The sequence below is a fragment of the Salvia hispanica genome, chromosome 1, assembly GCF_029641045.1.
Source record: "Salvia hispanica isolate PSC_SH4W2 chromosome 1, Shi_PSC_v1, whole genome shotgun sequence".
Classification (NCBI taxonomy): Eukaryota; Viridiplantae; Streptophyta; class Magnoliopsida; order Lamiales; family Lamiaceae; genus Salvia; species Salvia hispanica.
Window position 1 is genome coordinate 60,710,613 of NC_142692.1, and position 13,567 is coordinate 60,724,179.

Genomic DNA, 13,567 nt, shown 5'->3' on the forward strand with positions numbered 1-13,567 from the left:
AATTGATTAAATAACTTTAGATATAACCAGTCGTACTTTCGTTTGCTATACTCCATTCTTACTTTAAAAACGGGGATCACCTACTAAATCTGTTTCTTGAAAATAAATTTTTTTTATTTCAATAAATGAATTGCACAATCAACAGATACTAATTCCACTACTTTTTCTCTCTTATTTTATCCACTCTATCTCTTATTTCTCTTATTTTACCAATTTTGCAATAATTCTCGTATCATTTTCAAAGTTTTTAGTCTTATTAAGATTTGTATATTGAAAAGCATTTTTCGAGCATGTTGCACGGATAAAATTATTTGTATACAATAAATTTTACAATCCAATTTTAATCCCAAGGCGAGGAGAAGTAATTTTATCACATCGGTATTTGCTTATGCATTTATAAGATGTTTGTCAAATATTTAAATGTATAAAAAGCAAACAAGTCTAATTCTTCTGCATAGTAGACTGGTGGTAAATGACGTCCACAAAAGGTGACGCAGTTGATTCTTTGTAGAAGAGAAATAGAATTTCACAACTTAGATAGGGTTTGACTACCTATCGTTAAAGGCTGCAATGTTAGTCCGCATATTTCCTACCTTAGGAAATAAACAACACTGATTTGGTATAGCACTGAAGGATTCAAAGTTGGAAAAAGTCTTTCTTGTTATTTACTGAAAGACGAGATCTCGGTGATTGTGCACTACTTTGATTTATTAAATAGTGCGGATTTTTCGTAATCTAAGACACCTGATATCTTAGGTAGTGGTGATCAGTGTCTGGAGGTACTAGTATTGTTATTGCAATTAATCGTGTGTATAGTGCATCCACTTCGATGATATCCTCAAGGGGTGTTCGAAAAAGGTTTTATTATTCAAAAACCCGGCCGGTTGAATTTATTTCAGAATTATAAATAAAGATTTTGAACTAGACACTCTTGGAACGAGATAATATTAATTAATTAAGTCAAATAGCAAACTTAAATTAATTAATTAATAAATATATATTAGACACGGAAAATATTAAAATTAAAGATGTAAAGTCAGATTACTCGTAATTTAAGTTAGACGGGCAGTCAATATTATTTTAATGCGGTGACTAATAATAATATTCGGTTAGACTTGTACTCCCTTTGTCCCATTAGAAATTAAATATTTTCCTTTTTAGTTTGTCCCATTAAAAATGAAACATTTCCTAAAATGGGAACATCTTTATCTCTACTTTTTCATTTCTCTTACTTCACTTTCTCTTCATTAACTCACAACATAACACTACATAAAAACCTATGTCAATTTCCAAAAGTTACGTATTTAATAGAACGGAGGGAGTATTAATTTGAGGTTCAATTTAATTAATAAAAGTCCAACAGATTTGACTCATTCAACCATCGACCCATCAAACCTTTGTTAAGGGAGATTAGATAGAAGGTAAATTAATTAATTAATCAATTTCGGTCAATAAGAAAAAGGAAAAATAGAGAAAAATGGATAAGATAAAATATTAAACATAAAAACTAAAATATCCTTTAAAACTAAAAAGGGCAAAAATATTTAAAAATAAGGCAAAAGTATCTTAAATGTAGTTAAATCTTTATATCTCTTTAATGGCTATTGACACCTAATATTATAAAAATTTTCATAAATTTGTTCTTCTTCACAAATAATTGTTAAATTTTTCCTACCAATGACAAAGTCCGACTATATTTAATTTGTTCTTATATGACATAAAACAATGTTACTATTGAAAAATGATAGTGATATGATTACAAAGTCACAAAAAGTCAGTTATGATAATCAATCTTATTTTAATATAATTGGATTTTTCGCCGACGGAAAAAATTCAACAACTATTTAAGTTTATCACTCCATATTCCAAATTCAAAGTTTATGTAAAAAATTACTCCCTTCGTCCCAAGATATTAGATCAACTTTCCTTTTTGGGATGTCCCAACATATTAGACTCATTTCCTTTTTTAGCAAAAAGCATCTATCTTATTTTATTCTCCACCTACTTTTTTCTCTCTTCTCTCCCCTACTTTTTCCCCCTCTCATACTTTACTCTATCCACTTTAACTACTTAAATATCAATTCCTTAAATCATGTGCCCAAAAGAAGTGAGTCTAATACTCTGGGACGGAGGGAGTATCTTTTTTGAAAAGTTTCGTCCTTAAATCCTCCAATGATATATTGTTAAGGAATTTTGAGTGTATAACTACACCCATGCATAAGTATAATTAAATGAAAATAATATGGTTGCTTAAAAAGAGTAGAGATTTAGTTTGTGGTTACTTTTGTTAATCTGGTGAACGTTCTCTCCTAACTGTAATCTCAGAATCTCAAAACGCCTGTCATTTTCAAAATTATTCCGATTACTCGCCGGAAAATATCGCTGATCCATTTCACCCGAATTGATCTTTCTCTCGCAATTCAGTTGGAAATGGGGGTTGATTACTACAACATACTGAAAGTATCGAGAAACGCGAGGGACGAAGATTTGAAGAAATCGTACAAGAGATTGGCGATGAAATGGCACCCGGACAAGAACGCACTCAACACTCAAGAAGCGGAGGCCAAATTCAAGCAGATTAGCGAGGCCTACGATGTTCTCAGCGATTCGCAGAAGCGGCAGATCTACGACTTGTACGGCGAGGAGGGCCTCAAATCGGGCCTCTACGCCCCGCCTACCGATGTTTATAAGTTCAGCCCTAGAGATGCAGAGGATATTTTTGAGGAGTTTTTTGGTGGGCTGAGGAAGGCCGCGGTGATGGAGACTAAGCTGCCGTGTAGTTTGGAGGAGTTGTATAAAGGCTCGAGGAGGAAGATGAAGATATCAAGAATCGTTCTTGATGGCTCAGGGTAGGTGCTTTTTTTCAGTTTTTTTGGTTGATTTTTGATTTTTTGCTGTAATCTAATGAGAATTGTGTGGGATTTTGTGGTAAATTTTGTTTGCTTGTGAATGTTTTTTTTTCCTGAGTAGTAATGTGTTGGTTAAGAATGAGATGCTTGCTTTTTTTATATGGTTAATTGATTGATATGCTTTCTATTGTACTAATGTTATTGGCTTTGGGAATATTGGGTTTTTGCCTTCTTATGATTGAGGTGTGGATGAGCTAACTGCTGAGAGAGGTAAAGGTTTTCCTTTGTGTTTGTCTTGATTATCTATTTTGAGCATAAAAAAAAAGGTTTTGAAGGAATAGATTTCTTGTTTTAGGTGGTGCTGGATGGTTGGCATAGATGAGCTAAACTTTGCTTCATGTTAGTAGTTTAAATGCTGTTGTCGTAGTATATGTTTTCCACCCGCTTTTCGAGTCCAAATAGCGTTCGATTCATAAACAAATTTGTCAGGATGCAATGAATTCTTAACCAGAAACGTGATGACAAGTGTTTGCATTCCTTTTGTTGCGTTCTTGTTTTTATGTGAGCGTCGTGTCATCTTATTGCAGCAAGCCCGCCACGGTTGAAGAGGTTCTATCCATACACATCAAGCCCGGTTGGAAGAAGGGTACCAAGATTACGTTCCCTGAGAAAGGGAACCATGAAGCTGGGGCTGCCCCGGGAGACCTAATCTTCGTTGTGGATGAGAAGCCCCATCAGGTTTTCAAAAGGGACGGCAATGATCTGATAATCCACCTAAAGATCTCTTTACTCGATGCTCTCACGGGAAAGACTTTCAAAATTTCAACACTAGACGGGCGAGACCTCACTGTCTCAGTGTCGGATATCGTAAAACCTAGCTATGAAATGTTGATCCAGAATGAGGGCATGCCTATATCGAAAGAACCAGGCAAACACGGAGACCTACGGATCAAGTTTGACATCAAGTTCCCCTCGAGGCTCACGGCTGATCAAAAATCGGACCTAAGGAGGGTCTTGGGCAAGAGATCCGGTTAGTTCTGGGGTCAATTGGAATGCTTATTAATTACTCTTGTTAACTTGATGTATATTCTTGAACCATTTTATTTTCGGAGAAATATATGTTCTTGTGCATAGTAGGATAAACAGATTGAGGCTGGTTTCCTTTTCATGTTTAGCCAATATCTTTTAGCTCAGATATTGATGTGAAAATCTGTAAAAATGCAATATTTCTGTGTAATTTTGTTTCAAACTATATATCTTGATTTATTGGTTATTTGGAGATGTCACTTTTGATCAAATAAAACTGTTTCCTTCAGCATTTTTTTGGCCACATCTAACATTTATTAGAAACATATGGATTGAACTGCTCGACTCATAAACGACGGTGTTAAGGCCAGATGGCCTGCAGACGAGCATATAGCTTTGTTTCAAGCTCGAGTTCTTGAAAACTCACTAGAGCTACTATGTTCTGTGTTTAGATTCTATGCTTGTCAATCTTCTTCCTCAGGTCTTCCTTCTTGGCTCCAACAACCTTATCGACCTCTTTCCCTCTCTTTATCAGCACAAAAGTCGGCATTGTCTGAACCCCGAATTCCTGTGCCACATCCTGTTTCATATAATTGCAGAAAGATCAGTTTTTAGACATATGTGACTAGATTTTTAACTGAAAAGGACAGGCTATATCATACGTCCAACTCATCAACATCAATCTTGATGAAGTCCACGTCTGTGTATGTTTCTGCAAATTCGTTTACTGCAGGTTGAATATACTGGCAGGGCCCGCACCATGCTGCCGTGAAATCAACAACGAGCTTTCAACACGAGAGGAACTGTTAGAAGCTCACACGATTACAGGTAATCAATTTAGCAAGCCACATCACTTACCAGTTTTGGGGTCAGTTTCGAGGCTTCAAAGTGGATTTTCCAGGTCTTTGACGAGTGGAACGCGACTACCTGGCCTTTCCTCGTCGTTGATCTGTAAGTTCTTGCAGGTGAAGTCCCATAACCGGTGGAAGCTCCAACTCCCATCTTTTTCTTCTTCACAAATGTGGTTAGCTAACTTGATCTCTTTTTTGCTTTTTCTGTTGAATGTATATTTTGGTTTGAATTGAGGCTTGCTAGTAATGCTTATTTTTATAGTGGTTGATAATCCACTTTTTCCATGCAGAATATGTTCTTGAATAGACTTCTTTTATGTTGATGGCTTCTCTATTGATCACGGGAAATATAATATGGTTTTATTTGTAATCTATTTTTCAGAAAGAAAAAAAAGGCCCAAAATCATTGTGTGGTACTCTTTATTCTAATATTCTTATAGTAAGTTATATATTTAAATTTTTTATTTTAATAGAGCGCATGGAACCAGTCGTTGCTGCAAGTGTTAAAATAATCTGATGGGATTTTAATTATTATAGAGTATTTTTTAAGTAGGAATAAGAACAAATGAAGTATAAATGCATAATCATACTACTAGTATATTGGAATGGAGAGAATAAGCATATGTAGGTTTGGTTTGGTTTGGTTTGGTTAGTATTCGTACGAGGATAGTTATCTTGAATCCATCAAACGACGTGAGAGTCGGGTCAACTTACCTATGTGATTCCTTTTTTATCTTCAGTTTTACCTTGATGTGGTTTTAGCTCAATCTTAACTGAAACTCACAATCTCACCGATCGGCACCGATCAAACAATGCGCAATAGATCAACTTCACACGAAATAGAACTCACAATCACGAATGATAGGAATAGAAGAGGATTTTGATTGAATATAAGAAGTAACAATATAATGGGAAAGAGAGAATTGAACGAGAGAACTGCTTCGGATCTACGATCCTTGGCCTATGACAATCACACAAATAACATGCCTAGAAAGATGGTGGCCGATCCTTTTATAGTTGCCAACATGTGCCATGCCACTTCACGCGTCCCATGCCATCCACGTGCACTTAACCACCTTACCATAACCGCTTTACCAGTTCATCGCCATCTGCCACCTCACCGCCAACCTCTCTGCCAGCTCATCATCACCAACGGCCTTATTCTATCCTTGCCTCGTTTATTAAGTACTTAACATCCTATTCTTACGTTGCATGCCGCACCGAACCCTCCACGGTCGTACATGCAACATTTACGTGATGAGAAGGTGTCAGTGGAATTCAACTAATTGATCTTTTCATGGAGCAACTATAGTAAATTAAAAGTAGAATTTGTTTTTTACTTATGGAAGAAGAATTGAAAAAAACCATGAGGTTGACAAAAATGAAACACAAATATACAACCCAATATGTGCCATGTGAGTGCAATAGGAGTATTGTGTGCGCGCGCGCATTAGTAGATATATAAACAACTTAAAATAATGTATATAAGTATTTAAATTAGTGTTAAATTTTGGTTGATGAGTAAATGAGTAAAACTTAAAAATGATTTCATCGTAGTTGGTCAAGGAATATGTATTAGATGATACAATACCTACTAAATGGAGAGCAACGAATAATAAGTTGGATGTATTATGATATGAGGTAGAAAATTACGAACCACAAGAATTTAGTAACTCAAATGAATATAAAGATCTAAACCTTTTGTGCTTAATAATGATGATTGCCCACCACTAACACTTCATTATTCCTCTCTTTCCCTTTTCTATTTTATCACCAGAAATCAAGTTTAGATGTTAGGAATCAAACATATTGCTATTCCCCCTAAAGCTGATAAAATAAAGTGTAGGATACAAGCTACACAATATTTAAGAAACCTATTTCAACAATTCTCAAACCTTAGATAATATTCGTCAGTGGTGGCTAAAAAACATACTACTAATAAAACAGAAAAAACATAGAGTAACAAAACACAATAGAGCTAGCCAAATTGCTACCAGCTGCATCCTATTTGAGCCAATTGATATTCTCTGGTGTATAGCACTAACCACCAAAGCAACGATATCTCGAATAAACGCGCAAAATGCGTGCGTGTGTTGGCCTGATAATAGAGTGGTTAGAGCATTCCCAATGGAGGTGGCGAATTCTCGGCGATAAATCGCCGGTTATCGCCGAATTATCGCCGGCCATTGTGGCGAAGTCGGCGATAATTCGGCGATAATGTTGCCGTTGCTTCGCCGAGTGGCGTTCTAACGCCGGATTATCGCCGAGCGATCGCCGGCCACTGTGGCGACGCTCGGCGATAATCGGCGATAATTAAAATTTTTTTTTTTTTTTTTTGAACCCAACGGCTATTTTACATTCCACCCCTATAAATATTTCCTCCACTTCCTCCATTCATCACCCACAATCTTCATTCTCTCCATTTTCAATCTCTTCTCCCAATCTTCAATTTTCATCAAAATTATGAGCTTTTGGAAGAAAAGTTCCCGATCGGGTAAGGATAAGGGTAAGGGGAAAGAGTCGAGTTCACAAATTCCCAACACGGATGAAGCAAACGAGCAGTGGATGCAGTCGTTGTTGGCGATGGGTTCTCCTCCCGGCCAACTTCCATACGGGGGTCCGTCTCCTTTGCAGACTCCTCCGGCGCGGAGACTTTCTCCGTACTTCAACTCTGCCGGCAGAATGCCCTTTCCAGCCGACGATGTGTATCGGCCCCAGTTCGACACCCCCGGATCAACCCCAGGCGACCAAGAATCTCAGGCCGCGACACTGAGCGCGGAGGACTTCGAGGTGGAAGAAACGCCCACCGAGCCGCCTTCTAGGAGCGGGAGGGGGAAGGCGCCGGCGTCGTCGGCTGCGACTGATACGGGTTCCGATGAGAGGCCGAAGCGGGTAAGGACTACTTACACTCTGCAAGAGTCCGAGCTGATAGCCGACTGCTGGGCGGACACGTCACAGGACGCGGAGCGCAGCAACTACCAGACTGAGATCATATTCTGGGAGCGGATTGCCGCGAAGTACAGGAGCCACAAGACTGCCTCAATGAAGGACCATGGCAGCGAGGCGATCCGTCGGCATTGGGAGCGCCTCATGAGGGACTGCGGGCACTTCAACGGTATTTATTCTAACTTGATGACTCACATGACGAGTGGCCAGAACGAGCACATGGTCCGAGATGAGGCCATCCGGATGTATAGTAGCCAGTACTTGTCGACGAAGGGCTTCAAGTATTGGAACATCTACGATAAGCTGAAGGATCTCCCCAAATTCCGGACGGGAATGCACGACGCGCTGCACGGGAAATCGGTGCGCTCGCGACTTAGCGTTTCGGAGAGCGAGGGGAGCGCGGCCCACATCGACTTGAGTGGGGATGGTCCGCACGAGCGCCCGGAGGGAGTGAAGAAGGCGAAGGGGAGGCGGAAGGGGAAGGGCGCAACGTCGGAAGTCGCGTCGGAATCCGTCATCGACTTAGAAAAAGCCACTTATTCGAGCAATGTCGCCAATCTGACCCAGATGTACACGCTGTACTTCACCGGCGGCGGGACCCCTGAAGAAAAGGCGGCCCTCTGGAAATGCATCCAACACCTGCAGAGTACGCTGGGGCTCGATCCCGACGCCCCTCCGGCCCCTCCGTCTTAGATTTTTTTTTTTTAAATCTTTGTTTATTTGCGTTTTTTATTTGTAGTTTTTTTTTTCTCGTTGTATTATATTTTCCAATGATTAATACAACGATGAATTGTTCATTATTAGTCTATTTATTAAATACATTTGTAGGGAAAATTAAATAATATAAAAAATAATGATGTAAAAATGAAATGTTGAGTTAGGGAGAAATAAGGGAGAAATAAGGGAGAAACCAATGTAGCACTTGGCTAAAAACTGGGGATAAATTTTGGTGCTGATGTGGCGCTGATGTGGCAGGAGTTAGGGAGAAATAAGGGAGTTTTTAGGGAACTCCATTGGGAGTGCTCTTAACGTCAAATACCAAAGGTCTCGGGTGAGTCAGTCCACCATTAGTTTTCAAAAAAGATTTCATTTACTGACCATTGTGTACTTCCACATTAAACTACAAAAAAAGGTGCAAAGGTTTCCATGATACTACTACCAAATAGTCCTTCATCGATAAGAAAACGACTTTAAAAACTTACCCCAAAACAAGAAAACCAATGTGCACCCGTTAACAAGATCTAGGATGCAGTTTGAGCGCTGCCAGGCGGGCCCTGGTAACTGAAGTTTCCACCCATACCCCTGCCGCCTCGGCCTCTGTAGTTATAATGGTTCCTTGGCTGGTAGCCACCAGGCTGATCATAGAACTGGCTACGGCCATTTTGATAGCCTCCCCTACTGCCCCCTCGCCCTCCACGGCCATTACTGTACCCTCTACGGCCACCGCCACCACGGCCACCTCTGTAGTTCTGATATGGCTTACGAGGGCCGTGATGTTGCTCCTTCATGTCCGCGTCTGTCAAGTCTTGATAAGCATCACCATCAGGTATGCCATGCTCTGTTTGGGCCTGATCTTCTGATTGATTTTCTACCTCTATTCCTCCCTAAGACCAACATGGTGGAGCATCATTGAATGGTCAGGTAGATATAATAAGCGAAACAGAGAACAAAATCCATGTGAATACCTAAGCTAGCTGAACACTTGTATTAAGAGGGAAAAAGACTACCTGTTGAAGTTCTTCAATTTGTCCAGCTTCATCAACATATGTTTCATTGTTGTGCGAATTGGGAGATTGTTCTTCCTGAAAGACAAGGTTCTATAAATGTGATGCAAAGGAAAAGAACATTACAACTAATAGCAAATGATAAATATAAAGACCAATTTATAAATATCTTCCTAGGGTTGAAGGAGTACAAGTTCTGGCAGATAGTCTCATATCTACTCATAATTCGCTCATTTTGTACTAGATAAAAAAAATGTGCAAGAAAAGGACCCACTTCTCAGTTCTCACTACCATAGTGACGAAGATATTCTATTTGTGAGTTTTTGAATAGGTATTGAAATGAAAAAAATTAAATAAAAGGATTTAAAGATAAATTCATATGGTAACATAATGGCTGTCAAGATTCCTAGTCAAACTCTCTTGTCTGCTCTTTTACTGGTGGAGGATTTGATTGATAGTCTGAATTTTGGATGATATGGCGAGATTTGAATGGTTGATATTTGATACTAATCCAGAAACAGTTTGGTATTTAAACTGATATTGCCCCAATTATACAAGGTCATTTGAGATTCAACAGGCAGAACCTCAGTCCTGATGCGATTTGTGAAGGATTATTCAAAGATTCTTTCAGCAGCAACAACCATACATTTCTAAGACACCTACTTGATCAATTTCATGATACTCAAGATTTACTAGCTTAGAAATTTCCTAGATGACATAAGAGAGGCTTCAGAGGCTCTTAGCTATAGTTTATCAAGAATTCCAACATTTTATTGCACAAAGAATGATGAACCGCAAACAATACCATATACAATTTCAGCATCCTTAAATAGAACTTCCAATTGTACAGACAAAACTAGGACAGTGGAGCAATGCATACATATATGATGTATCATTATGATTTGTGATTAATGAAGGATTATTCAAAGATTCTTTCAGCAGCAACAACCATACATTTCTAAGACACCTACTTGATCAATTTCATGATACTCAAGATTTACTAGCTTAGAAATTTCCTAGATGACATAAGAGAGGCTTCAGAGGCTCTTAGCTATAGTTTATCAAGAATTCCAACATTTTATTGCACAAAGAATGATGAACCGCAAACAATACCATATACAATTTCAGCATCCTTAAATAGAACTTCCAATTGTACAGACAAAACTAGGACAGTGGAGCAATGCATACATATATGATGTATCATTATGATTTGTGATTAATGAAGGATTATTCAAAGATTCTTTCAGCAGCAACAACCATACATTTCTAAGACACCTACTTGATCAATTTCATGATACTCAAGATTTACTAGCTTATAAATTTCCTAGATGACATAATAGAGGCTTCAGAGGCTCTTAGCTGTAGTTTATCAAGAATTCCAACATTTTATTGCACAAAGAATGATGAACCGCAAACAATACCATATACAATTTCAACATCCTTGAACAGAACTTCCAATGTTACAGACAAAACTAGGACAGTGGAGCAATGCATACATAAATGATGTATCATTATGATTTTACCTCTTGGTGAAACTCAGTAACCGATGCTTCAACTGTGATGGGCATGCTGACTTGAGGAACAACAGAACCATGGACAGATGGCACCTGAAAAGTATAATTTCCAGCAGCAGCAGCCACTTCAACTGGAGCTTTTATTTCTGGAGTAGTTGTAAAGTAGTCCGAAGCCATGATTTTGTTTAACTTTTCCCTCAATCCAGTATCTAAAATAACCCATGTGAGTGAAAATGTAGACTGGATCTTAAGGATACATCATTTTGCATAGTCCAAAATGTTATGAAAAATAAACTTCAACAACAAAATTTTAAAGCATAACAGAATCAAGGTATCAACAGAAAAATCACTTTCAGGACAGAATCAAAGTACAAGCAAGAAAATCATGTTACAGGAAATAAGGAACCAACACACAAATCACATTACAAGACAAAATCAAGGCACCAGGAACAAACTTATTACAGGACATACTCAAGGTACTAGCAACAAAATCCTATTACAGGATAAAATCAATGTATCATCTACATAATCACATTCTAAGAAAACAATCAAGAAACATAGCAAGAGCAGCATCAGGTAATATTACAGTAGTAGTAACACTTAATTCAGTATCCATACAGATAGATAGAGGAACACACGCAAATATGACTGCCAAGATACAAGTATAGTTGAAATGGCATTAGCTTCTTAAATGATTAACAACACAATGCAGTACTTTGACCAATAAGTGAAAACAATACTGATAATGCCAATCAAAACCAATTTAATATCACACATCACAATATATCCACAAATACTAGCTATATTGTTATAATGCAAGGAAACATCCCTATGTAAATGATTACTCAAATATATCACAATTGCAAGACATTGATTACTAGTAAAAAAAATAGATATAACTTCAACCAAAATTAGAATCTACTATGCCAAGCAATCACAAACGATAAACAAATCAAGAGCAAATGGCACAAACAGTGATTGCAAAGTGTTCATACAAGTGATATTTGACCCTGGCTCGATCGGTTGGTCCGCATTGGCAAGCCACAGCTTAGCACGCTCCACACACTTCTCCAGCGAGTCCTTGTGAGACAAGCTCTGATTCACCGGCCGTGAAATCAACAAACCCCCAACCGTCGCAATCACGTCCAAATCCGACTCTTTGAGAGGATCACCAGCAGCATCATCATCGGTAACGTAATCGTAGGTCAAGCAGCAATTCCTCTCGTGCGTCCTCGTCAGCATGTTATCATTCGCCCTAATTAGAGTCTGCACATCGAAAATGCTACCAAAATAGAGCAGATTTAGCAGATCAGAAACCAAAGAAGTGTCTCCGATCCGTTCCTTCCCCTCCGGCTCGGCAGCAGTGTCTCCATCGTTCGCGACTTCGGAGGACGAGCTATCGGTTTTGTGGCTGTTCTTCGTGAGAACAAGCTCAATTTCCTGATCGACGGCGAGGAGGAGCGGCTGGCGGATTTTCTCGAGCTCGTCAATGCCGGCGACGATGTAGGGTTTGGAGCGGAGTGTTTCCTCCTGCTCTTTGTTGAGAGTTTTTCCCTGCGCGCGAGAATCCTCCATCTGCGAGATGCGGTTGAGCTTCTTCCGCAGCGCGCGGAGGCGCTTGTTGATTAGATTGAGGACTGGTCCCTCGTTGGCGATTTCGGATAGAGACGGAGCTGGAGCCGCCGCCGCCGCCATTTCCGGGCGTAGAAGGGAGAGTAGAAGCGAGGAGGTTAGGGTTTAGCGCCGCCGCGGGCAGCAGAAGGGGGCGAGGCGAGAAAAGGGCGGGAGGAGGAGAAGGCGTGGAGTTGGGATTCAATCAGTAGTAGAAGCGGCGGTAGGGTAAAGAGAGAGAGGGATTGGTGAGTCGATTTTTATTCAGTGTTTTTGGAAGGGTAGTGAGGTCAATGTATAAGTCAATTATGGATATATTTAACCGATTATATTGCTTATTACCCCGATTTGTGTGTGCATTGAAAAACAAAAAATATATAATTTGATTGTAGATTGCAAGTTAGATTAGGCATAACATATACCTCTTCCATTTCATAGTATTGAATGCGTTTCTTTTTGGCACGGAAATTAAGAAAATTGTGTTAGATGAATTAAGTAAAAGGAGAATAAAGTGAAAAATGTAAAAGGTAGAGAGATGAAGAGAAAAAAAAGTAAGAGAGAATAACGTAGGTGTGAAAAAATGTGTTGACTTTTACTAAAAAAGAAAATGACTCTATTACTATGGAATGTACCAAAATGGCAAAATGACTCTATTCTATGAAACGGATGAAGTACATTTAATCAATTATACTCTTTATTTCTACGATTTGTGTGCATCTAAAAACAAAAATTATACCAACAGATTGCAGTGCAGTTTGCAGCGCGGAGCTGTGGTGACCTTGAGATCACTCAAACCCCGCCACTCGATGGGAGACTTTCGGCCGTAATCCGCAAACCCTGTCAAACAGTATATTTGCACCTTAGATTAGGCATAAAAAACATATAAAAACAAAAATATTGCTTAGATTAGGCATAACATATACTCCCTTCGTCCGCGAATAAGAGTCGTTTTTCTGTTTTAGTCCGTCCGCGAATAAGAGTCTCGGTTCACTTTTACCATAAATGGTAATAGGGTCTCACCTTTCACTAACTCATTCCACTCACAT

At 38.9% G+C, this 13,567-nt stretch overlaps 3 protein-coding genes across 6 annotated transcripts; 1 reads left to right on the forward strand and 2 right to left on the reverse strand.

Annotated features, from left to right (window-relative positions):
• The first annotated feature begins 2,205 nt into the window (after positions 1-2,205).
• On the forward strand, positions 2,206-4,103 carry LOC125185309 (uncharacterized). The gene is made up of 2 exons (XM_048081832.2): positions 2,206-2,849; positions 3,437-4,103. Exons 1-2 carry the CDS (start codon positions 2,431-2,433, stop codon positions 3,882-3,884), a joined length of 867 nt encoding a protein of 288 aa, XP_047937789.1. The 5' UTR covers positions 2,206-2,430; the 3' UTR covers positions 3,885-4,103.
• Positions 4,104-4,145: 42 nt separating this feature from the next.
• On the reverse strand, positions 4,146-5,305 carry LOC125185310 (thioredoxin H2-like). The gene is made up of 3 exons (XM_048081833.2): positions 4,734-5,305; positions 4,538-4,660; positions 4,146-4,455 (listed from the first exon to the last, which is right to left on the reverse strand). The coding sequence occupies exons 1-3, from the start codon at positions 4,875-4,877 to the stop codon at positions 4,324-4,326; spliced, it is 399 nt and encodes a 132-aa protein (XP_047937790.1). The 5' UTR covers positions 4,878-5,305; the 3' UTR covers positions 4,146-4,323.
• Positions 5,306-5,585: 280 nt separating this feature from the next.
• On the reverse strand, positions 5,586-12,779 carry LOC125185308 (uncharacterized). 4 transcript variants are annotated; one of them, XM_048081831.2, is made up of 5 exons: positions 11,906-12,779; positions 10,920-11,119; positions 9,400-9,474; positions 8,875-9,276; positions 5,586-5,953 (listed from the first exon to the last, which is right to left on the reverse strand). In XM_048081831.2, the coding sequence occupies exons 1-4, from the start codon at positions 12,603-12,605 to the stop codon at positions 8,914-8,916; spliced, it is 1,338 nt and encodes a 445-aa protein (XP_047937788.1). In that variant the 5' UTR covers positions 12,606-12,779; the 3' UTR covers positions 5,586-5,953; positions 8,875-8,913. The 4 variants fall into 4 exon arrangements, with proteins under 4 accessions (XP_047937788.1, XP_047937787.1, XP_047937786.1 ...); XM_048081830.2 differs by lacking the exon at positions 5,586-5,953 and adding an exon at positions 6,591-6,824; XM_048081829.2 differs by lacking the exon at positions 5,586-5,953 and adding an exon at positions 8,740-8,792.
• Positions 12,780-13,567: the final 788 nt, after the last annotated feature.